At 38.8% G+C, this 25,285-nt stretch overlaps 1 protein-coding gene across 1 annotated transcript in view; it reads left to right on the top strand.

Annotated features, from left to right (window-relative positions):
* Positions 1-25,285, top strand: part of cntnap2a (contactin associated protein 2a) — a 201,507-nt gene that overhangs the window by 87,531 nt on the left and 88,691 nt on the right. The window contains exon 14 of the mRNA XM_044340234.1: positions 1,405-1,489. Within this exon, the coding sequence (XP_044196169.1) occupies positions 1,405-1,489 (85 nt within the window). The remainder of the gene's footprint in view (positions 1-1,404; positions 1,490-25,285) is intronic.

The following is a 25,285-nucleotide window of genomic DNA, read 5'->3' as shown; positions in this document are numbered from 1 at the left end:
TCCCAGGCCTTGTAATCAGCCTCACCATGTCTGAACTCCATGAAGTGGTATATTTATTTTTTTAATGAAATGTGTGGTCTTTAAGCAAGCATCAGCACAGGAGTATGTGAGGACACTTACTTCTCAGGAACACATTCACACCTCCTGTGGAGAGAAAACAAACTGAGTACTGGAAGTAGATTCTAATTGTATAAATTGCTTTTCCCATGGCACAAAGACAAATTCTAAATCATGTCAACCACTGATCATTTAACTTTTTTTTTTTGTCCACGTGTTAATAAAGCAGAGCTGTGCCTTGAGTTGTTTGCACATTAAATTAAATCAAATTATTAAATAAAAATCAAATTAAATTAAATCTAATTAATGTTTGCCCAGTGCTAATGAAGTGCTCTTCAGAACGTAGTGAGTCATGATTGCCCAGTTTCCATAATTTCTAATTCAACTACAGTAAACATGTATACAAGTAGACTGAGCAGGAGTTGGCATGTGTCCAGGTCAGGTTGTGGTTTTCTTCCCTAAGCGAGATAATTGAGTGTAGAAGTCAGGATTCTTGATATATTCTGAAATCCTCGTTTGTTATTGTTTCTGGAAGTGACTATCATTCTTTCCACAGTTTTTATGGATGATAATAAAGTGAGTCATTTCTCCTCTCACATCTTGTGATGCCTGTAAATACACAGAATAAATGAAATCTGTTACCATGGTAACATTAATGCTATAAACCAATATGTTTGCTGTCACAGTTATGATAAACCTGCCTCAGCAGCATCATATCCTCTTTCCTCTTACCATGCTAGTACTCTTTAAGCAACTTGTCACCTGTATAGTGCATCATATAGGGTGCTTCCTTACCATATATCTTATAGGAGTGACAGAAATGACAAAATAGCATAATTTCACTTCACAGACCTATATTTTTTTATTTTACAAATGCACAATGATAATACAATATAACGAGTGTTCCACCTTATGTCGCTACCACTTGTCTGCTGTGGTTCTGCAACATACAACTCAGACTGCCTGACTCTGCTCTCTCACATGAGTCAATACCTTAATCTTTCTGGTGAGTGGTTATAGACTGCAGTTGTCACTCTCAGTCAAAAGCAAACTGTGTGTGAACTTCACCGGTTTTAACCCTCCAATGAGGAGTGACAGCAGTATTTACCTGTAATGTGTGCCAGACCGCTGTGGTCCACAAAATGACAGGATTTGAGTAGCACATCCCTCTTGTAATTATGTTCTCTCCTAATTTCTACGGATCACTTGTTCCATTTTCAGCTTCTGAAAATCACGGGGAGATAAATTAAAACAATATTACAGTACATTTTGCTTCATTTTGCAGCTCAGTAATTTGTTCTTACACGAAATAAAAATGAAAATAAATATCCGTGCTTGTGTTTCCAGGTGACAGCCATCACCACCAGTGCGGAATACTGTGAGCAGCGAATCGCCTACAGATGTAGCATGTCCAGACTGCTCAACACTCCAGGTAAAAGCTGAGGATGGCATCTTTATTCAACACTGACTCAAACACAAGCACACAGCACTCAGGCAGAAAGAATGTTTTGTTTTTTGTCACATTGGAAACGCAACACAGAGTCTCCCCATCTCCTCCTGTCTGGGGATACTACAGATGAGCAGCAGTTGAAAGTTAAAATCTGAATAAATTAATGGAAAAACAAGAATGCCAGTGGTTTGAAAATCATGGGAATCACATGTTATGGTCTTCACAGTCCCAACATCTGAACCCAGTCAACATCTATGAGAGATTTTGGACCAAGATGCTAGACAACACTCTCTACTGCCATCATTAAAAACAGCAAAAGCAGGAATATCTTTTGAACATATGGGGCTCCATTCCTTCAGTAGAGTCTCAGAGGCTTGACAAATCAATGCCAACGAGTATTTAAGTTTACTTGGACACCCCATACATGATTTTTCCTTTAATTTGTCACCCATCTGTATGTTTCAACTGTTGCCTTCATCCTGCCTTTACCCAGCACTAGAACCACAGATGATAGTGTTGAAACAGACCATTGGTAATGAGTTGTTGTCTGGCTGGGCTCATTCTGAGTAGATTAACTTGGATTACATTAATTTGCATTAGATTTGTTTGGACTCAGTCAGTTTGGCTGTAATGTACTTGAGCAAGGCCTGGTAGGGTTTTGTGTCAGTTTGGTTTGGATTAGTTAGGCTGGCTCGTGAAACGGTTAAGTTGTGAAAGGTTTGCCCTGGATTAGATATGTTTGATTTGAGTTATGGCTCGGTTTAGCAGAGTTTAAACAGGGTTTAAAATAGTTTTTATGCAGCCGAGAGGAGAAGAGAGGAGGCTGTGCAGATGTGCAGCTGGTGACAGAAAAGACAAAGGTATTTTACTCTTGTTTTGCTCTGTCTGTATAAAAGCTTGGTATTTAGTCTAATATCTTGTTTGAGGAAGACATCTTCGTGTGTGTGTGTGTGTGAGCGTGTGCGCTTGTGTGTGCGTGTGCACTCATAGTATTATTCACAGTGCTGTGTGATTTTCACTATGAGAATAACAAGCTTGTTGTCATTGTCAGAACCACTCTTTGCCATTTTCCTCTGGCCAACACAAACTCTCCCACACACATACACACAAATACACACAGGCATTACAAGCATGCACACAAAGACCCACCATAGGGAATAGCTTCATAAAGACAAGACATTTCTGGCAATTAGAGTGACTGAGAGGATGGCGGGTTTGTTAGTTGCAGGCCTGTGTGTGTGTGTGTGTGTGTATGCGTGCTCATGGTCCTTGATTGACTGAGTAGGAATAAAGCAATAGGTTAGTAATAGTTGGGTATTAGTGCAGCAGACCAAAACTTTGCAATTAACCTTCACTGCACTATGAGATGACACTTTCACCTGCAAACATAGTGTGTACGCACACAGAGACACAAATACACACACTTTTTTAATATACCTTTTTTTTTACACTCAAGTTTAAAATGCTGTTGAAAACACACACACACTCACACAGACAGACAGTCAGTCCTTCATTAACTAGTTTATATCTAATTCACTACCTTGCAAGTTAGGGAAATCCAATTACCAGTCTAGAATGACTGAGAATGTAGGACCGGGAAAAATCATTTACCCAAAAATATGCTCCATAAATTAGCTGTCAGCTTTCATCAAATTACACTGTCAACAGCATATCCACTGCGAACCACAGGCACACACACGCACACACGGCTATGCACACAGATGCACACTTGCTACTCTTCCACTTCCCCTTTTTTTTTCCCTGTCCAGATCTGATCTATTACACTAGAGCTGGCATTTTGGAGCTAAACGAACCGTTAAATGGGAATTATATTCTGCCACCAGTGACACTCCTAATTTGGATCTTGGGCAGTAATTGTTCTAATTGTCTGACCCCTTTTCTTACCTCTTTCACGTATTATGTCCTTTTTTATCACTTTTTATCACCTTTCTCACAACATCCAACACCTTTATACACACACACACACACACAGCTTGTCTCTGTCTGCTCATTCACAGCATTGGTAGATAAAATAATGGGAGAGCTTGTTGCTGATGCATGCAGCAAAACACACGCACAAAGACATAACTCGAGCAGACACACACACGCAAGTAATATTTCCTTTTTCCTCTCCTCCCTCCACGCTCTTCTTCTTCCGTCTCATCTCTTCCTCTCTTCACCGCTACCCGTCTTCCCTTGCATCCACATTTATAAATTTATATCCATCTATTTTCACTTCCTACTCCACATTTATAACCCTCAATCTCTGCTTATCCTCTCCCTCTTCCCATTTGCCATCTCAAGCTTCCATATTTGCATTTTTCCCCATTCTTCACCCCCAATTTTATCTCACATTATTTTCTTCCTTCTTTTTTAAATCTCCCTTTTCCCCCCTCCACATCTCTCTGACCCTCTCCTCTCACTCACTCTATTGAACACTGTTTCCATTAGTGTTGGAATCACAGCTTTTAGAGGAGAATTAGCACCCTTCACTAATGATTTAGCATAATTCCTCTCAGTGTAAACAACCTGTAAACAACCAATGGCACAAGGCCTACACTGTCTGTCTCTCTGACACACACACTCTCAGCCACAGAGGAGTTTGGATGTAGCGGATGCTAAAGGTTTTGAGTACATGATCAGAGAGCAGTTGCCTTGAAAGGTCAAGCACATACAATGAACAGTAAAACGACAGAGCGATTTTCTTGTAACTTTTGCTTTTTCTTCTTTCAGAAATGTGTATTATGTTTATCATACTTCACCTGAGTTCCATCCATCTAGCTGAGTGATGTACAATTGGTGTTGCGCACTTGACCATAACCCACGTGTGTAGAAGTTGATAATATTAATTGAAGTGACCGTTCGCAACAACTCTTAAGTAGAAGTCAATATATTAAAACAGCTTGTTTAACAAAGTCTACATATTTAGTGCCAACCTCTAATCAGAGCAACCCTATCGCCAGATAAGAATGCCGATATATGACGATTCTGTGAAACCCCAAAATACATCCAATTACTTTATTTTTTCTGTCCACTGTCAACATTTTAAAATATCTTGATTTTTATAATATCTGTTAGTGCAGCTATGGATATGGGTAGGGAAAGACTGTGATTATGGCAAAAAAAGATGAAGGTATGGTCAGGATAAGGCAACTAAAACATCTGTGATATGGCGGAAACTCTAATCTCCATTGACACAGAATCATCCGATATAGATGCAGTTACTAGAGACCCCGAGGAGATTAAATTAGTGTAATGCTGCTGATAAATTGACATTCTCTTGAAAAAAATTCATTAGTAAATAATTACCTGTTTTAGATCATCAAAACTGCAATTGCCTTGCTCTCAGTAGAGCCACTTAGAAGCAGAAACTGAAATATTATCTCTTATCTCTACTTTTGCTCACCAAACAAAACTTCTGTAACTCCACTCTGTCTTTCTTTCTTTCTCAATCACACAAAGACACATATGTATACACACAGCTTTTGTGAAAACCCATGTTGTTTCTATTTATTTCTCTTACTTGCCTGAAGCAATTGATAGAATCATTTATAGAATCCAGGCTAATGAAGAGAGAAATGTTTCCATCACATAAATGAGCTCATTAATCCAGTGAGTTGTGCTTCATTACAGTGTCGATGTTTAATATGTGAGCTGATTTTCCTCTTATATGAAGAGACTTTGGCTAAATCATTGGCCAAGATAGCATGCGCCTTATGATGATTAAGCCCCTTTCAGACATGCAACGCTTTAATGTGATGGCAATTTATCAAGTCAGTCTCATGTCTGAATAAGCACCTGAGTCACTTTTACGTAAAAGTCACAACAGCAATCTTACTAGCTCGGTGCTGGTTACATTTACTATCAACACGGCACGAGTCTGAGCTGATTGCTGCCAGATTAATATAAAGACCCCGCAGCAGCACAAGGTTAAAGATGCACAGAGAGAGATGACATGCGTCTTGTTCTGTGCTCTCTCCAGCACACCAGGTGGCAATTATCATGCAAGCGTTGATGGCTCTTTCTGTAATTGGTCTGCATCTAAATAAAGCTGTATGGAACCTTAACATAAAAGACACCTATATCTGAATGACAAAGCCATACCATTACACTTTTTTGCCTTACAAATGTATACCTATTTACCATTTTGAAATTGGTCAACATTAACTCAAATTAATGGCAGTAATGTCACAAAACAAGTGCAGTTTAAGCTATAAAAGTGTAATTAAGGAATGAGATAAATAAGTAACTTCAAAAAATCACCATAACAATGATTATGTTACACATAAACATTTAATTTATTGACGGGTTTAATATTACTGACTCAAACAGTTGCTGTCTGAATAATATAATACTGTCATCATCTCGTGTAATTAAACAATCTCTGACTGTAAAATTCAATTACAGTAAATGTTAGTGTTTTTAAATAATAACTTGCTAGCTAACTATAATAGCCCCTTTCTCTTTGCTAAATAAAGCTTTTTTTTTCAAATCATGTCAAAAGTTATTATGTTACTGGTAAAAATGCTATCATTATAAAGTTTTGTTATTTCAGAGTTTTATCATATTGCAGAGTTTTGTTATGTTGGCATATGTATTGGCTGTTAAAAGGTTACAGGCTGCTAAAAAGTAGGTGAAGTAGATAATAAGGCGGCTAGATACAGTAGATAGATGGAAAGAGGAGAATAGAAGGATTTGATTAAAGAGAGATAGAAGGAGATTTACAGAGACTGGGGAAAAACAGAGAAAGCTAAAGAGAGACAAAGAGAAACAGAGGGAGCAAGCGATACTCGTGTGCTCTTGTTGCATCAAGCTTTCAACACATTTCAATCACAGATCGAGCCTCACTGGAAAACAACTGTTTTGTGTCCAGGAATAGACAACCTTGATATCAAGGTTGGAAAAGCGCATGATATCTAGGTCACTCAAGAGAGAAAGAACGGACTTAGAACGTGTGATTAATTGGCTGACCACAGCTGTGAGAACAACAATAACAAGATTACATGTAAACAAGTTGTTAATTGACTTTATGAAGTTTTAATGAATATGTGCAGGGTACAGAGGGTAGTTTTTTTTTTTCAATATTACATTTTGGCAAATAAATTAAACATAACAGACTACCTGACCTGTGTTCATCAAAATTGGGGGTAAAACAGTCCGACTCGTATCTGTGTGCAGAAATGCAGGACAAAAATTGTTTTTTGGTGTAAGAAAGGTTATGACAGATAAAGAAGGAAAGAGGAAGAGACGGGAGGTGAGGGAAGAAACGGGAGTAGAGATATGAGTGTGGTTCAGGATAATGAGGCTGTGTGTAGTCATGGTGTTGTTGCAGTCCATTCCTTTGGCACTTCTGGTTTCAATTATTGCCTCACAAGTCATAGCAAGCCAACCACAGTAATATACCACACACACACACACTCACAGGTCTTTCAGTAAACCATAATGACTTTATTCTGCAGCACTGGTTAACCACTTGTTTTTCTCTAGTTTGTGGGTTTTGATGTTCATCATTAACCTTTGTGAATGCAGAAGCTGCAGACAATCACTTTTTTTTCCCCACTTGTCTTCTAAGCTCACGTGTCTCTCTGCAGAAATAACAGGTACCAAAAATGGTACACTGCTGTGAAATGTAAACAAGGCTAGCTGATATTAAGCTGAACTACAAAAGTCTGCCCCTAATTATGTTTTATTGAAAAAAAAAATGCAGTCCGTAACTGATCTGCAACGAGTACAGCTGACTCCTCTGCTGTGTGGCCTTTATGTCACCTCGCACCTGTTGGCGTGTGTTTTGTTAGTTGGTAGTTATATTCACAATAGGGACGGTGTCGTTTGCTTTTAACCCTTTGGTTTAATGTCATTATTAATTTTAAATATCCCTTTATATTTCATGTATTATCCCTTTTTATTAGCCTATTGTTCCCACACACTGCCCTACTGTGACACATCTTTCATTACCCGACTAATGTTCTGGTTACACTGTCATTAATTTGTGAAAGCACTCCAGGCATGAAGCAAGTCAGGGGCCGAGAGAGAACAAGAGCTAATATATCGAAAGACAAGAGAAAGGAGAACTATCACCAGGGTCCTCAGGGGTCTCTCACCACACCCCCATCAACCGAGTGTCCGCCTCTCATTTTTCCTTCCTTTTCTTACCCCCTGTAGACAAGATGCTAATTAACGTTAAATTATCCTCTCTATCTTCCCCTGCTTTAAATGCACTGATGAGAATCCGCCTCCCTTCAAGGTTGCAGGCAGCTTTTTGGCCCTCACCCATTACGGGCAGGGGAGCTGAGGGTGTTCACTCAGTTGATAAGAGGCACTCGAGGCTGACGTGTAAAGTAAGGCTTTATATAGCACAGCAAATTGACGACGGAATTAGCCCGAAACCTTTCTCCAGCCTCTCACATAGGTTAGAACAGGAGACACTTGAAGACATCTGCGGTGGTGGAAGTAGACGGTTTGCTAATGGGAAATAGCAGCAGTGTGTGTGTTTGTGTGTGTGTGTGTGTTGTGGGTGGGTGAGTTTTTCTTTTTTTTTTTTTTTTTTTTTTTCTGAGAGTGGTGTTTAGTGAGAGAGGTTGGTCAAGAAATAGACCAACAAAGTGTGATCTGTCACAGAGGCACCCAAATCATTTGCATCCCATAATGTGTGCTCTCTGCTTGCTTTTGGCTCTGTAATGCGTCATTGCCTGGGATAATGCTGTCATATGTTGTGTTGACAGAGTCATGTGTCTTATCCCGCCCCATGTCTGTCTACCTGAGTGCAACACTTACTGCTTATAGCTGCACAGGTGCCTGTGTCGAAGGAAAAGAGTATAACACTTTACACTACATTAAGTTGGAGTAATAAGGTGTTTGCAAGGGCAGCATCTCTCTCTTTTTCCCCATTTTATTTCCTTGGTTACGCTTTTATATTTCATACTTCTTTTTCCTTCTTTCTCATTGCACTTGTCTTTTTTACTCCCTCAGTCTCTCAGTCACGAAAACTCATGAGAGTCCCATGGGTGCTGGAGTTTTTGTATGCATATGGGGGCTCCCATTGGAGCAATGGCTTTTGTGTAACAATATGTCTATCTGTGTGGATGGGTGGCGCGTGCGTGATCGTAGTTGAACTGTTTGTAAAGACAACGCCAGCTGCTGGTGAAGCTTTTGGTGTGTGTATTGTGTGTCTATCTGTATGGTTTTCAAAGCCTCTATCTCTTGTGTGCTCTTTGGTATTGCCATCGAGTGAGCTTCCCATGTCTGCTGTCCGCTGGCTGTAGCATTCTCCCTGCATGTCAAATACTCACAGATTCTGTTACCATCGTGGAATTTACCTCTGCAGTGGAGCACATTTTAATTGTTAAATATATATATTGCACATTTATTTGAAACGGCAACACAACAACTCAACAATCTGATATATTCTGGATCAGTGTTCCAGTCATACAAAAATCTTACAAGCCTAGAAATAATGTAAACTGTCCTTAAAAATACTTCACACACTCTCATATGTATTTACGCGCTGAGAGGAATCTGTCTGAAGTTCCTGCAGCTGCAGCTGAAATTAGTGCTCTGTTTCAGGGCAGAGGCAAAGATCAAATGGTATGCTCCCAGTCTTGTTTTGCTAGAGGTAAAATGGTTCACACTCAAAGTTAAAAATAGTCTTTTAAAGGCCTCATTTACTATATATTTATTTATTTGCACGCCACAAGTATTACATGCTCAAACATTTCAGCTAATGCCATCCTCAGTATGCAGGCTCAATGGTGTTCATGATTTTCGAAACCTCTTTAAGGGAAGTGTTGTTAGGTGTGAATAATATCATCTGCAAAGAAATCAAACAGGGTCACTAGAAATAGAGCACTTTGAGCTGATTTTATAGAAAAGACAAGCATAGATTTATGGATACAGAATATCAGAATCACATCTCAAAAAAATAAAATCATGCACTTATGTTTTGCAAAAGTTCAAAATGTACATGTTGAGGACTTCTTCCTGGAAGTAGCACGTAAGTGAAGACAACACAAAAGAGCTTGTTGGATTGGAAAAAAAGGGAAGTTAAAGTCCCCCTCCACTCAAAAATATGTTTATCTTCTTGTTCCTACAATAGGATGTTTGAGTTTTACTGTGCAGAATGATGTATGTGCAGAGTTTGACACTAGAAGGCTGTTTTCACATTCATCTGCTGAAGGTGGAAAGTTTCTCTGTACTCACTGAAAATCTGGTTTTAAGGGGCGGGCCTATCAGCATGATTTGTGACATCACAAATAGTTGGAAGCCAATCCTGGTCCAGTATGCAGCTTAGAAAAGTGTGATGTAAAAACTTGAAGCTTCCAGGGCACATACACTGAGAATGAAGTAGGAGACATATTGTGTCCAGCAGTTAGACTTAATGAACTGAATGAATATAGATTCTGAAGCTGTAGATGTCATTTTAAGGATTTTAATACAACACTTGTACTTTTTTGTGAAAAAAAAAACATATCAGACACACATTGTTCTAAGAAAAGTATACCTATGTCTTAATAAATGTATGGAAGGGATCTTTAAAATTAGTTTTACTTTGAAACAACTTTATAGTAAGTACAGTAAATGCTACTTACCATACTGTACCTCTCTGCTATTTGTCTAATGTTTCTCTTTGTCTCTCCATTTTGCTATCTTGTTTGTGATATAATGTTACAGGAGCTAACATTGTGTGTGGTTATTTGTGTGGTAAGTTGACATGATAACTTTGTGATTCACTGGTTAATAATAATAACATAAATAGTAATAATTGTACTGAGAACATGATGAATATGAGCCATATTTGTTTGTATGAGCATCCTTTTTCTAATATCAGGCATTTCTTATGTTTGTTCCTAATTAACTTGAACTAACTAAAAGGCTAGGGACATAATTAATAATTTAGCCTAATTACATTTCATGCATCTTTGCTTTCAGAGGCTAAACTTCAACTTACATTTGCAGATATTGTCTCATTGGTGCTACTATATTTGCAGAAATAATATGCATTCTGTTGCTCTCAGTTGTTGGATAAATTGTGTTTATATAGGAGTTTTAAGATGTAATTAAACATGCAAGTAAGGAATGTTGCCTGCCTTTCATAATATTGATGTTTTAAACCTGTAATTACAGGCTTTTGTTTCAAAGGTTTAAACATTAAGCATACAAAGTATTGTTTCCTGCCTTTGCCCATTTCAGCCAAAATTAGACATCAGTCAATATGAAGAGCCTACAATATAACATCAGACATTAAAGTTGTTAATGGTCTTCTAGGATCCACATAAAGGCAGTCCAGGTGAATTACAGGGGAGACGATGGTGTGTTTTTCACTTCATATTTTAGTTGAGAGTACAAACTGCACATGGCTGCAACTACAAGAAAGAGGAGACATTTTCAGAAAATCAGAGTCTTTCTAGGACAAGCAGCAAAGTAGATACTACACATTCCTGACCATTATGTCTCTCAAACCCACAAAAGCCCACATATTCAAAAATACAGACATGTCATTGAAAAAAATACACACAAGAGGCAAGCAAGGACACAGAAAAATAACCAATCATTGCAACATCCATACAGGTGCACAAACATCCACACAAAGCACACCTTAATCTTTATTCTCTTATTATGTCTGTATTTTTTCTGTTTCCTTCTTTAGCTTCTCTCTTTTCTTTTCTCCTTGTTATCTATTTTCTTCTCCATCATCCATATATTTATTCCTCTTTTCTATCTCATCTACTCTGAAATGATCTGTACTAAAGGGTGGGCTCCAAGCATTACATAGACAAAAGTACAGCATACAGAAATACACACACATTAATGCACTGAGAGCATCCAAAAAATCTAACTAACAACATGTATTATTGCTCTATCTTCATGCCTTTAAAGAAGAATTGCCAACCCAGCATTGATGAAACGGATATGTGTGTGTCAATGATGGCATTTGTATGAGTGTGGGACTGTGTGTGTGTGTGTCTGTGTGTGTGTCTGTGTGTGTGTGTGTGCTTGTTTCATCTAGCTGATGCACTAAACTTATTGAGTTTCATTTCCAGTTGAATGTATTCATTCCATTCAATACTGATACATCTGGGAAAAGTGTGTGTGTGTATGTGTGTATGGGATATAATCCGTGTGAGTTTGTCCCCTGTGGATGTCCACACTCCTGATATTACTGGATGGAGATTGTTGTCAGACAGCAACATTAAACTGAATCCTCCTGAGAGAAAAAGCTCCGCATGGATAGCATTCAAGTGGGCCAGATTTCTGATGTAAGCATACTGAGTGATGATAAAATGAACATGATAGCTCAGCTGGGAAATTCTAATTTTCATGGCTTTAGAGATTCAGTGTGTTGCTCAAAGGAATACACCAAGTTTTTGAATATCAGGTTGTGGGTGCAGTTACGTTTTAGATGAATAAAATATACACACATTCATATGTGTCTCCCTGGATCATTTTTTTTAATAATACATTTTGTTGAGTTACTGCACCCACAGACCTGACCTTTAAGATAAGAAAAAAGCTGTTAGAGATATGATAATGATGTAGCCAGGTTTGTCTTTCTCCAGGTGAGTGAGTATATTTATGTGCTGTGCAGAGTTTTTAAATCTCCAATTACCCACCAACTGACACCTTACATATTAGGCAGAAACAACAGCATTTTGGGGAGGGGATACTTTTAATGGATATGGTGAATATCTATCTATTTTTTTTTTTATTGTCAACAAATCTCAGGTGCAGAGCCAAACCAACAATGAATTCATCTACTTACAAGTATCGTGTATGTATCCAAAGCCCAGTATGTATTGTTCCTCTGTGCAGTAAATATCTGTTGATGTCCAAACATGATTAAAATCTCGTCAATGAACCACACCGCTGCACTAAGTGACATGTTCAGGCAATGCTTATAGTAGTTAGCAATCCCATTCTCTGTCTTTGGAGAGAAGATAATGGGATATCACAACCTCTTGACTTTCATATCACAACCTCTTGACATTGTGCTACTACAAAGTCAAGAGGTTGCATGTAGAACAACTGGTGCTAGTGAAGCTCTGACTGAAAACGGGATCGCTGTTATTAGTCTTTTAAACACCGTTTCTAAACAAACTACCATAACCATTTCCTTCCTGGTGATGGAACACGTCACCCAGTGCAATGATGTGGCTCATTGATGTGTTTTTAATAGTTTTTCAACAATGGAGGTCTACTGCACAGAAGAATACGATAAATCAGGCTTTGGATACACGCACAATACTAATAAGTAAGATTAGTTCATTGTTGATTTGGCTCTGCACATGAGATTTGTTGACGATAAGAAAGATATAAAGAAATTGCCAGCCTTATTTAGCTGTTTTTTGTTTGCTTGTTTGTTTTTAAATTTGATCCTTTTAAAGTCTTCAAAATGTAAGAGAACGGTTCATGTGCTGAGTGCTGCCATTCACACTGCAGAGTATTTAATGTATTATTGTTAATTTCATCCAGTGTTCTATCTAACATGTATGTTAACATGTTACAGTATGTAAACACATTTACTAATTAAGTCAATTGTCAAGTCAGTTTTATTTATATAGCACCAAATTACAGACAGAAGTTAATTCAGGACACTTTTCACATAGAGCAGGTCTAGAGTGTACTCTTTAATTTACAGAGATCCAACATTCCCACATGAGCAAACACTTGGCGACAGCAGCAAGGAAAAACTCCCCTTTAACAAGAGGAAACCTCGAGCAGAACCAAGCTCTAGGTGGGCGGCCATCTGACTTGACCGGTTGAGTTGAGAGACAAAGGAGGGAGGGAGGGGGAGAGAGGAGAGAGAGACAGAGAATCACAGCGACAACAATAATAACAATAACAACAATAATAAGAAGAGAAATGAATTGTAAATATGTAAATGAGTAGACAAATGAATTGAGAGATGGAATATAGAAAGACACATTTGTAAAGAGAATAACAAAATGAAAATATAATGAATTCATTTATTAATAATTCCTTCAAATATATGAAATAGAATTATCAATTGAAGGCTGTTATCACACTAGCTTTAATGTTGCCACAATTTTAAACTTTTGCACTTCTATGATAACGTGTAAAGAGAATGCACTTGAGTGACCAACCTACATGCCACATGACGTGTGATCAAGTATGTTGTTGCACAGTCTAAAGGCATCTTCACTGCATCTGGTGAGATGATGAACCAGTTTCACAGTAACCTGGTTCCTTCCCTCAAGGTCACCCCACCAACACAGATGCTTTTTTATCAGCAGCAATGATTCAAAATGTGATCATGAACCCTGTCATGTATAATCATACACTTTAGAACACTTTCAACATTACTTACCATTGCTTCTGCAGTTAGAGCTATTTCATTACATTGTAGGAATATTTGATATTAATCAACATATAACCTTGTATAATGGGCACCACCTCCTTAAGGGTAATCTTCAAAACATTAAACTCTGAATTCAATTCTCAGTTTGATCAATTAATCAGTCTCATAACTTCAAGTTCTTTTCAAAGCAGTGACCTCTATCTGCTGTTCTCAAAGAAATCGCAACAACAACTTCTTAGGATAAATTAAGACATTTATTAATAGCTAAACATCTTGAGGATACATGATAAAGCATAAGATAATAAAGAAAGGGAATAATAAGTCCCTTAAATGATCATATAAATAAAATAATATTTATATTGTTTAGAAATAGTGGCTTGAAGTGTGTCTCGAGGCTAATGTACTGCAACGGGGAATGCTAAAGGAAAGCTAACTTAGCTTCTCTAAAGAAATTCATTTTTCTAATTTTGACGTTATTCAACATCGTCACTTGATCACAAAGCCTTACTGTTCACTGGTTTTGTTGTAGTTGATGTCGTCTCAGCTGGTCCAGCGTTGTTGTTGGTTGAGCTGGTGTCAAACTGTAATTATACACCTCAGGCCGTGTTGAGTCTCTTCGGTGCAGTGGTGTTGAACCACTGGTGCAGAGGAGTCAAGCCATGTTTCAGGCTGCTCTGTGAAAGAGTATGTCGGCTTAACTCCCAGTTTGGCCGTATGCTCTCAGAAACCAGGCTGAGATCCAGTGTAAGAGTCGCTATCTTCTTCAAAGCTACATTTGAGTTGAGGATTCAGGCTTTGGCTGACTACTTGTAATCTTAGTTGAGTGCCGAATAAACTTTCCTAACTGCACTCAGTAGCAATGTAAACTTCAAAATGAAATACTATATGTGGAAGCACTAGACTTAATGTTAAATCTACAGATCAATAAAAGATTAAAATATGCATATACTTGGTCAAAGACAAATAAAAGAGACATCTTAATAGAAGCACTGTTGGCTCAAGAGTTTCTGGAGTCCAGCTCAACTGAGCTCAGTCAAGCTTTTCTATTTATAATTTTTGGTCAAAACAGGTAGAGTTTTGGATGTGTTTTAAACATTTTCATGCCGAATTACTGATGAATATTCAAATTTCTTTGTTTCAAGGACTTTAAGGTGCAGTTGACTTTGACTTGAGATGATAAATTATTTTTCTACACTGGAGAATTAAGTTTTTAGTTTTAAATGCAAAATTCACACTTCAGAGTCACTATGTACTTTGTATCACCTTGTACCATATATTGTAAAACCATTCAGAAAAACAGTTCAGCATTATACATTCATTTCATAATAAATGAATCCTTTATATCAACATACCAAATGTTAACCTTCATAGTAACACTTCTCCTGATGTTTAGACATTCAGCCTTCATTGATTCAACTTTCTCAAACAGGATTAAACTTTCAGAAATTTATTCAAATATAAATTCAGCATAATCCTTACTTCATAATATAAAACTATTTCATATGACTATAGTTTAATAATATAAGAAAACTTCAACCTGAAATTCTTCACACATTATATCTTTGCATTCCTATTACTTCAGAAAACTTCATACATTCAATACAACTACTTATCTAATTTAACTATTAAAGTTAAACAAAAGTTAGACACTTAGGTCATTTTTAAAATATAATTGCATAATTACCATATAAACATTCTTTAACTCTTAACATTTAAAAACCAATATGAAGTGCTAACCTATCAATAGGGGGCAATAGTGTCACATGTAGTAAAAATGTAATAAAATCAAAAATCAATATCTCTTCAGAAGATTATAGCATAGTTATCAGAGTTATGACATTCTTTATGAATTTTTATAACAAACAACATGATATGATTTACATAATAATTAGACATTTAAGTCACACAAATTCAGATTTGGCTCAGATTTGCAGGGACTCAATGAATGTCCTTCAGGAATGTGGGTTTATGACTCTGGGAGATAAGAACAGGGGTTTTCTGTCCATGTGTGTTGAGTTATCGGTCCTTTCTCCTGGCTCAAATGACCCCAAAGGTCATTTTCAGTTCAGGCCGTAATTTAGCTATTGGTCCGAAATGGCAGGAGGTCCGTTCAATCTCTATTTTGTCACAGTCTTTAACTTTGGTCAGTGTCATTTTGTCAGACCCCCACTCAGCAAAGAGGTCAGTGCAGGGGTCCAGGGATGAGTCCTCTCCATGTCTCTGTGGAGTTCACTCACCTCCTCAAGTTGAAATAAAGAAGTTGTTTATTCCATGACATTAAAAACAACATACATCGTACCATGTTGTGAAGTGTTATTTCAATTGCAGCTAATTTCTTCTGTAGATAACACAGTATGTGTGTATTGCTCTAATTTTCAAAATTAGGTTAGAATCATGAAACAACTTACCTTTTATTCTATCATACTCAGCGTACTCCACACACACTTAATACAGAGAAGTGTCTAAATGTAAAAAGAGAGAAATACTTTTACAGCTGTTGCCACATTCAACTTGTGTGTGGTATTGTGTGTGGTGTGTTTATCTGCATGTTTGCTTGCATTTGTTGTTTTTCAGTTCACAAACTGAGAACAAAGTGAGCACCTGGATTTTAGTTTACACGTTATATAATTGGATTTAATCCATTGTGTACTTCTCAGAGGACTGGGAAATGTTAATATGTTTTTGTTTGTGTATTTTCATGTATGTGTTACTTGGGATTTGATTTGTCGCTGCTGTTGAGTACATAAAGTAGTGGAGGAATTTTGATCCAGAAACATGTTTTTTTCCCTGTTTTTGCAAAGTTTTGATATTGACAGCATGACATCATGCAAAAGTGGATCATGGCCCAGTTTCCAACTCCAAAATACACCGCAAATACACAGATAGGTTAACAGTTCAGACTTTCATGGTGTGAAGAGGTAAGAAGAGAAGGATGGACAGAAAGTACGAAGCAAAATGTCGCATCTTGTGGGAGCATAGTGATGAGAAGAGGGAAAAAGAAATAGAGAGAAGGGGGCGTGTAAGACAGAGATTGATGTAGAGTGACAGAGAGGGAAGAAAACAAGTAAAAGAGGGAGAAGAGAGAGAGGAAGGAGGATAGAAGGAGAAGCAGATTAGTTTGTTTTCTGCCGCTTGCACTGACATTGAAAGATATGTCGGTACTAATGTCCCAGAAAGCCTTGAATAACACAGCAAACCAATACATATCCCCCTTAATGGGATTTTCTGAGCTGTACTTGCTCCCTTTCACGTGCACACACACACACCAGCACACCCAAATGAGCACATACACATAAACAATACACCATATGGCCACCGCCTGGCGGAAAGATAAAAGGCAAATGGAAAAATAGAAACAGCTCGCTTGAGGAGTAATTATAATATGGTCTTCTCATTTGTGACGAGCTGAAGGGTTGATCTCAATTATGAGGCTTTCTAAGACAATCCTCAGCTCTCCATTTGTTCTCCCCAAGGTTGCCAGGGACAACGGATGCACGGCAAAGTGTGGTGTGTGACCACAAACTGATCATCAAACATAGCACTTTCGGTGATGGATCACACGAGCTTCCGTAATGAAGACATGCATCCATCCATTTGCATACGCATGCATATACTAATGGACTTTTTACCTGTCTCTCCCTCACACACACACAGACTCACACTGTATATATTATAAAGTACTTTCAGTGTCATTAATTTTTCCGCATGCAGCAGTGTGTCTGCATCAGCAAGCGCATGGTTTATTGGCGCCTCTGAGTGTGTACGCGGTGATCACTGGAGGCAGTTTCAACACAGCTCTCGGATTACAGCGGGATATTGGGGCACAAAGAGATTAGGCCAATTGGAAAAACAACAGGAGCAAAACAGAGGAAATATCACTCAGCGGTGCTAATGAAGCAACACAGGGAGGAAAGTTGATTATCCGTCTTGACCTTGAGGGGCTTTAAAACTAACCCAGGGAAAGTTAGAGAGATAAAGTTGGGGAAGATACAGAGTTACAGCTGTCACGTCGAGGGGAGGGAGTGGATGTGTGTGTCTTTGTGTATAAGATGGACCAAAGTGTTAATCAGTGTGTACCTGTCTGCTATAGTACTGTGCATTAACATGTTTGTGTGTGTGCCTGTTTTTATCTCATTGTTTTTCTTAAACTGTTAATGTCTGTCTGTTGCGATGTGTTAATATCAGTGTGTTTATATCGATGTCAGTGAATGTCAGTTTGTGTGTTCGTGCCTGTGCCTGGGGTGTATTATTTTGTGCCAATCACACATCTCAGTGGAGCATTTTTTGTCTTGTCTCTCACATAGGGAGAATAAACAAACTAATGAATATTCATGATGTTTCTCTTATCGAATGTTGATGTACCATGCAGCATTCTCTTGTAATTACTCAGCTCCCTTTTGTGTGTGTGTGTGTGTGTGTGTGTGTGTGTGCATATTTCTCATCTGTCTTTGATTCCTGAGTGCTCTTGCATATGACATCCTCCTGGGTCTCAACAAATGGCAGCTTTGTGGTCAACTTGACATAGTCCTAATATCTGAGTCATAGATGAAGGCCCCTTAATTAATTTCATACTTTAAGAGAGTGAGCCAAGAGGAGCAATTTTTAAGTCCACAACTAAAGATGTTTACTCATTACCCACAAAAACTGTGCAAACAGGACATTACAAAATGAAAGAGGTTTTGTATGTTAGCTTGAGTAGTTGCCCAGTGCTCTTTGTTGTGTCTAGTAGAGTCCCTGTGTCCCCATCTGTTGGAAAATGTTGTTGTGACTGATATTGGAGTATTGGTCAAGACTAAGGGCATTTTCTCCTTGGTTATATATCAAAAATGTAATGTACTTCATTGTGCTGGTCCAAGTCGACTAGTCCAATTCATTCTCCATTGATTTCCCAGTATACAAAGTACCTGGCTACAGGAGCTGTTTAGGTCAAACCTGTTGCGTTCCCACCACAAACGTATCGCTCCAGAGTTCGTTTAGGAGCGGACTGAGATCTGCTCAAACAAATCCTACCAAAGGGGAAAACAAACTAGACTCCAATTTAACCAGACTATAAGGCACAGGTCTGAAAAGGCCCCAGTCTAAGAGTCTACAGCCATGCTAGCAGCTCTTTGAGGCTGTACTGTACTTAGTCACAGAGGTACAGCACCAATGGCTTTAAGAAAATAGCCAATGTATTTTCTCTTTGTTGGAAGAAATTTGGGGATTTGGCTACTGGTGAGAGTTTCTTCCACAGAAGCTCATCACAGAGTTACATGGAGTACCAGGCTGAAGATGATAGAAAAAGAATTGGATCAAGAAAAAGCAGACAGCCGGTCCTGAAGTGAGATAAACAGACAAGGTGCAGTACTTGGAATCCACATACCAGGACATGGAGGTTGTGAACTTAATAAAAAAAAAAAGCTCAGCAAAGACTTCACAGATTCCTTTCCAGACAACCATGTTGGTGTGTTTCATAAAGGGAAGTGTAGCACCTGTTCAATACAGACACATCAGAATCAGAGGGAAATGTAACTTCATCTTGCAAATGATCATTTTGGATAGAATGACCTTCTGGATGAAATGAATAAGCAACAAGTCCTTCCACAGCAAATAAATTCACTTTGACAAAAGATGATAATTTACACAGCAGAACAGTTTGTGAGCTGAAGGCTCTGCAGCACCAGTTATCATCACAGTCAAACTCCACTGAGCAAAGAAAAGAAAAAACAACATCAGCAAGGACACCTGAGAAATCAACAGGAAAGATTTGACTTGACTTGACTCCACACACAAACACAGATTGGAGCCACTTGCATAAGTCCATGAATGTCAGTTCACATGTTTTTACCATCATGTTCAAATGTAGCTTTTCACTCTAATAACAAGAAGCCACTGGCAACTGGCATTCCTGTCAAAATTATACATCTTACTGTTTTCTATGAAAGGTATAGCTTGTTGAGGAGCTTATAGAAATATTCATCTGATCATTTGTTGTATACTTTTACTTACTTTTTAAGTATTTCTTTATTATTCTGCTGCCATGTGCAAAATTTATCTCTAAAAAGCCAAGTCAAGAAGTATCTAATTCTCTCCTCTGTTTAAAGCATGCAAGTTTCTTATTGTTTTAGTGTTTTTTCTTGCATCTTTCATATAAATCAAACTGAAGGACCAATAGTCATGTCATACTGTATGGACGTACTCTCAGAAATGAAATGAAATGATATCATAAAGGTAAATCTCATCAAAAAATTTGGCTTGAATGGTTCAGCCTTGTAAAACTGATTCACAGCTCACTGAATTTTGGACAGCTTTGGAACATTTTGAAGTTCATGTGGTTTGAGGTATTTTTTTTATGCTGCAGTTTAATTCAACAACACCTTTTTTGGCATTTTGTCAAAGCCCCCTGAGAAAAAATCGAGTAAATAAAATATCTCTGTTTAGTGTTTGCTATAATCCCAGAGAGCAACTGATTTGGATTCCGATCAAAGAACAGCAGTAATGTTACGCAACAATAACAGAACCTGGGCACTAGCTTTGTAGTTCATACCTTCATAGAAAACAAACAGCAGTTGATGTTTGGCATCATAAATGCAAGGACAGGAACAAAAATGGAGCAGGAACTTTAATGTTTTGTTGGGTTTTTTTGGGGGGGGGGGTGTTTGCTAAATAGTCATGTGGTTGTGTGCCAACACGCTAATGTGGAAGAGAGAGGTAGAGAGACAAAACAGAGGAGGAGATAGTGCGCTGATGGATGCTGTGATACTCATTAACCCATTAGATGGAGTAACAGCTGGACAACCACAACCAGCTGTAGCATGTTTCCTCTATAAACAAGACTGTTTAACCTGATCTCTTTCACACACGCACATATCGGCACACAAACAAAAACTGAACAGACTCTTAATTCTCTCACACACATACAATCTGTTCCTCTTTCTTTCCCACACACAGACTGATCTATGAATGCCTCTCTGTCTTGTTCTACCTTTCTCACACACGCGCAGACACGCTGAACCTTTTCGCCCCCACAAGTCCTTAATTTTCCAGCTGTGTAGGCAAGCAACAGTGGGCAGTTTGTCCCCCTGACAAGGGTCACCAACTCGGGGGAGAGAGCTCTCTGTCGTTCCCCTTACTGCCTGGATGACTGGAGCGCGGGCAGCGACATAAACAACCGAAGAGGGAACGGGGAGGGAGAAGGGTGACGAGGAGTAAAGGAGATATGGAGGGCGGGAGGGAGGAGGAAATGGAGCGCAGATGGGTGGGATTGAGGGAAAGTGGCAAAAAGGGGAGAGCGCGATGAGGAGAGGAAGATGAGAGTGGGAAGAGGAAGGAAAGGGAGGAGTGGGGTCAGACAGGCAGCTGGAAGGGTGGAGGCGAGGATGAGAGCAGGGGATCATGGTGTTGGGGGGGGCGGGGTCCAGTGAACCACAGCGTGATGGATCACGATGTTAGTGGATAAGACGGGTGTTCAGAGAGGGCAGGTTTGGCTTGTCGAGAGCAGCTTTTGTCAGGAGGCAGCATACAGGCACACACACATACACGCACACACATGCACATACAGTCACCCCATCACCAAGGGATGAGAAGGAACAGCAGAGTTGAAGGGCCAATGTATTTTTTTTTAGGCCTATCTAAGAAAAAAAGGGTTGACTGGGAGGGAGAGAGAGGAAAGAGAGGGAGAGAAAGGCCACACTTGCATAGTCCTTTCTGATTTATGTAGCACCGTGAAAGGCAATTTATATGTCTAACACACTAAAAGGATTCCAAGATTTCAACCTGCCTTTCATGCAGATGCACTCCATTGCTCAAGAAAGTGCTCTACATGCAGTTTCACTCTGCTTTGTCTTTCTATCTCTCTCTCTATCTTTCTAAGACACACACACATGCATGCAAACACACACACGCACACACAGATCATTGACCCGACAAAGGTGGGAGTCATTTTCAATTTAGGTTTTCATTGTGTTCATCCCAGAGTGATGCATTGCAGTGGGTGCTCCTTACACACTTTTCTCTCAACCTTGACTTTGCCACCGCAACGAAACCCCAGTAGGTGAAGGACGATTAAGACAGTGGTTTCAACACTTTTTCACGTCAAGGACTCCTAAACTGACAAATTAGACCATGGATCCCCATTTGATAAGATTTTGTCCCAGGGACCCCCATCTGATAAGTTTTTTGCTTTTAGATGTTTTATTACAGAAAGTGTACAAAACCTGTGACCAAAATAGTCATACATTCTGTCACTGTGTTACTTATGGATGGAATTATAGTGAAAATGATTCCCCTTTTTGCAGGGGAGCCCTTGCAACCCCCTCAAGGAGGATTCTTAGTCATCCAAGTCATTGATGGCAGTACATCTGCTTACATGAAACGCAATGCTTTGAATGCCCTCATGTCTTCTGTTAAAAGCTGCATTTCAAAAAACCACAAAGACTATAACTGACCATAACTGACCTGGCATGCATATAGATTCTTCATCAAAAGGAATAATTACTCAGTAGTCTGTATTTCTAATCCAAAAAACATCTTGTAAAGACAAACAAAACAAACTAGGCTCACACCACTTTAAATCTGTCTAGTAAGTAAGTAAGTTGCAACTGGCTCTGTTAAAGATAAGGAAATATTACACTAAGGTGATTCTCCACATTGAACAGCCAGAAATTTGCCTTGTTCTATCAAAGAGACATACTGCACTGATTACCATCTTCTTTGTTAAAATAGCCACTACTTAGTTGATGCTGAGATGCTTTTTTTCATAAAACTCTTTTTCACTGGAGTATAAATTAAAATGGCCAAATCACCCTGACTGTGACATCGAGTACTCATCTTTGACTTGTTGATTACCTGGATCCAACCTAAATGAATCCCTTTTGTTATTCATTTTTTCATACTCACTTCTTACAGCCCCCTACAGTTTTGAATTATGCAAATTGTGTCTGTGGCTCAGCCATGTTTAGGGCTGCTTTTCTCAGCCCAGACTAATCCCATCCAATTACATGAGCAAAGAGTTTGATGTCATTTGTGAGCGCTCCTTTACTCACACAGGTCCATGTCAACCCAGGCCACCAGCTCATTTCATAAACTGCGAGTCCAATCAGGGTGCTCAGCACCTCATGTCCAAATTACTTCCTCAGAGGATAAATCCACGTCAGACAATAGAAGTGCTGAATTCATAACCATGAATGTGTTCAACAAGCAACCAGATGTGACCACAAAATAAGCAATTCAGGAGGCTTAATCCAGACAAATTTGTTCATGCTCACAAATTAAAAGGCCTTCTACAATGACCTCATCTCTTTAGGTGAAACACATCCAGACGCTGTATATTATTTGCCTCCTAATGTTTATCACAGTTTCAATATTCAGTGCACTTCAAATACCCAGTGAAACAGCAGTTACTGTAGAGCACTTTGCCTTCTGTAATATAATACAGAAGATAATGTTCCAAAGTGAAACAGAGTGTGTGGGCGAGGTTTAGTTATGAAAAGGATTTAAATCAAATCCGAAAGACTGGATTGCCCAAAAGTGGTGATATAGAGCTGTATATAGAAATACAGAGCTGTAGATGACCCATGTTGTTAGATCAAGAGAAGTAAATTAATTAGACTGCAATCATGCTCTTTTTTGAAATAAATATATAATTTTGCAAGATCCAAACACACGCCTCCTACTTTATTGGTAGCAAAAATATTGAGTCATTGACCAATTTCTAGCAAATCAGACAGGTAAACTTTCTTATAGCTGCTGTGAAGCACTGTCACTAAGAGACTCAAGTGATCACCAGCATAATAAAGTTCCAGATTGAATGCTGCTTTAAGACCACATTTGGAAATACTGCAGGACATGCAGTACTAAATTCATAGTAAAATCAACATCTACAATACATTCGGTCACTTGGCACTCATAAACATCAGACTATTCGAATAAAGTCTAACGATTTTGTGACTGTAATTGTAAAACATAAAAGAAAAAACAGCTGTCAGTTAATTTGCACAAAGAAAGTTGTGCCCCGTTTTGTTCATTTATTTTTCCTGTTTATGTTTCCCCCCTGTCACACAAAATTTTTTCCTTTCCACTTGTGTCTCATTGTCTCACTTTCCTTGTACAAATGCAGCTTTTCCCAACTGCAAAGGAAAATGGTGCTGAGGTAATTTTCTTTATATTCTTTCACTTCTAGTTTTATTGTAATTTGAGTAGGGACCTTCAACTTCTCACTGAGGGAATGTATTGTTTGGTACATGGCAGTTTTTGTGCCTTGTGGAGTGGAAAATAGCACACCATCACAACACTGAGAAATATTACAGCCAGAGACTCTGAGATGCCATGTTGCTCTCCATCCGTTCTGGCTCAATGTGAAACCATGGGTTTTTTATTGTCCTTGTAGTCAGCAACATTATGCATTTACAATAGGTGCCAAACACAGGACTTGATGTTGTCACAAAGCTTTCACCTATTTCAAAAGGTGCCATGGCTGTGTCTGTATGAGTTTATAAAGACTCCACCAAAGAAACAAGCAGTGGAAAGATGGAAAACTAGGAAGGAGGAGACAGTGAGCATGGAAGGAATTACACTAAATAAAATGCAGAACAGAGAAACAAAACTAGAAGAGGAAAATGAAAGGTTGTACAGAGGTATGTGTTATTGGATTTCTCCAATGATGTCTCATGCTGCGCACCTCTGCAGGAGGTTACAGGGAGTCTACTGATGTTTCTGCAACAACACCTGACTGCTCCTTCCAAGGCAGTTATGGAATTATCATAATCCATTTTCAGGGTGCACTGGAAGACTCGCGCCATGTGGTGGGCTGTAAACTGAGATTAGATGCACAGCGTGATACCAAGGCACCTCTGTGCGTGTAAATGTAGATAGTATGTTAGTGGTGTCCCATTTTAGGGGGCCAACACCTTCAAAGGACATGATGTACAACGGTATGGCCTTCAGAGGAGTCAAGACAAGTAGTATGAACCCCTCTCGCTCCTCTTCACTCTTCATCACTGATACCATAGCGAATGGTGCATTTGAGCTGTCTTCATCAACTTCTACAGCAGATTCCGAAACTACATAGATAGAAGTTGGCCAAAATAAGGCCACATTGTGCAGAGCTTTTAAAAAGGTACAGCCTTGTCAGCCCATTATTAGACATGTTTGTTTTCAAAATGCAGATTTCAAAGGAAACTTCCCTTGAAATGGGAAACAGCGAGTGTGTCTGAGAGTGAGTGTTCTGAGTTTATCTGTTTGAGTATGCATGCACAGCGTCTGTGTTACTGTATAAGGATACTTGTCTGTGGCTCCCAGCTTGCCTTGGGCCATCCTGTGGTGTTTAAATCTGTGTATCATCTGTCATTTAGCCTTCTATCCCTGTGGCTCTAAGAAGCCTACTGACTCCTCAGTGCTTGCCGCCCGACAATGCTTCCAGTACAATAACTCAGGAAAGCTAACAGGATCACATAACGTAGCATGACTATTGCGAACACCAACAGTGG

This window comes from Thunnus albacares, chromosome 21 (assembly GCF_914725855.1).
Source record: "Thunnus albacares chromosome 21, fThuAlb1.1, whole genome shotgun sequence".
In the NCBI taxonomy this organism is placed as follows: Eukaryota; Metazoa; Chordata; class Actinopteri; order Scombriformes; family Scombridae; genus Thunnus; species Thunnus albacares.
Note: the sequence above shows the minus strand (reverse complement) of the source record. Positions and strands in the feature narration are given on the sequence as shown.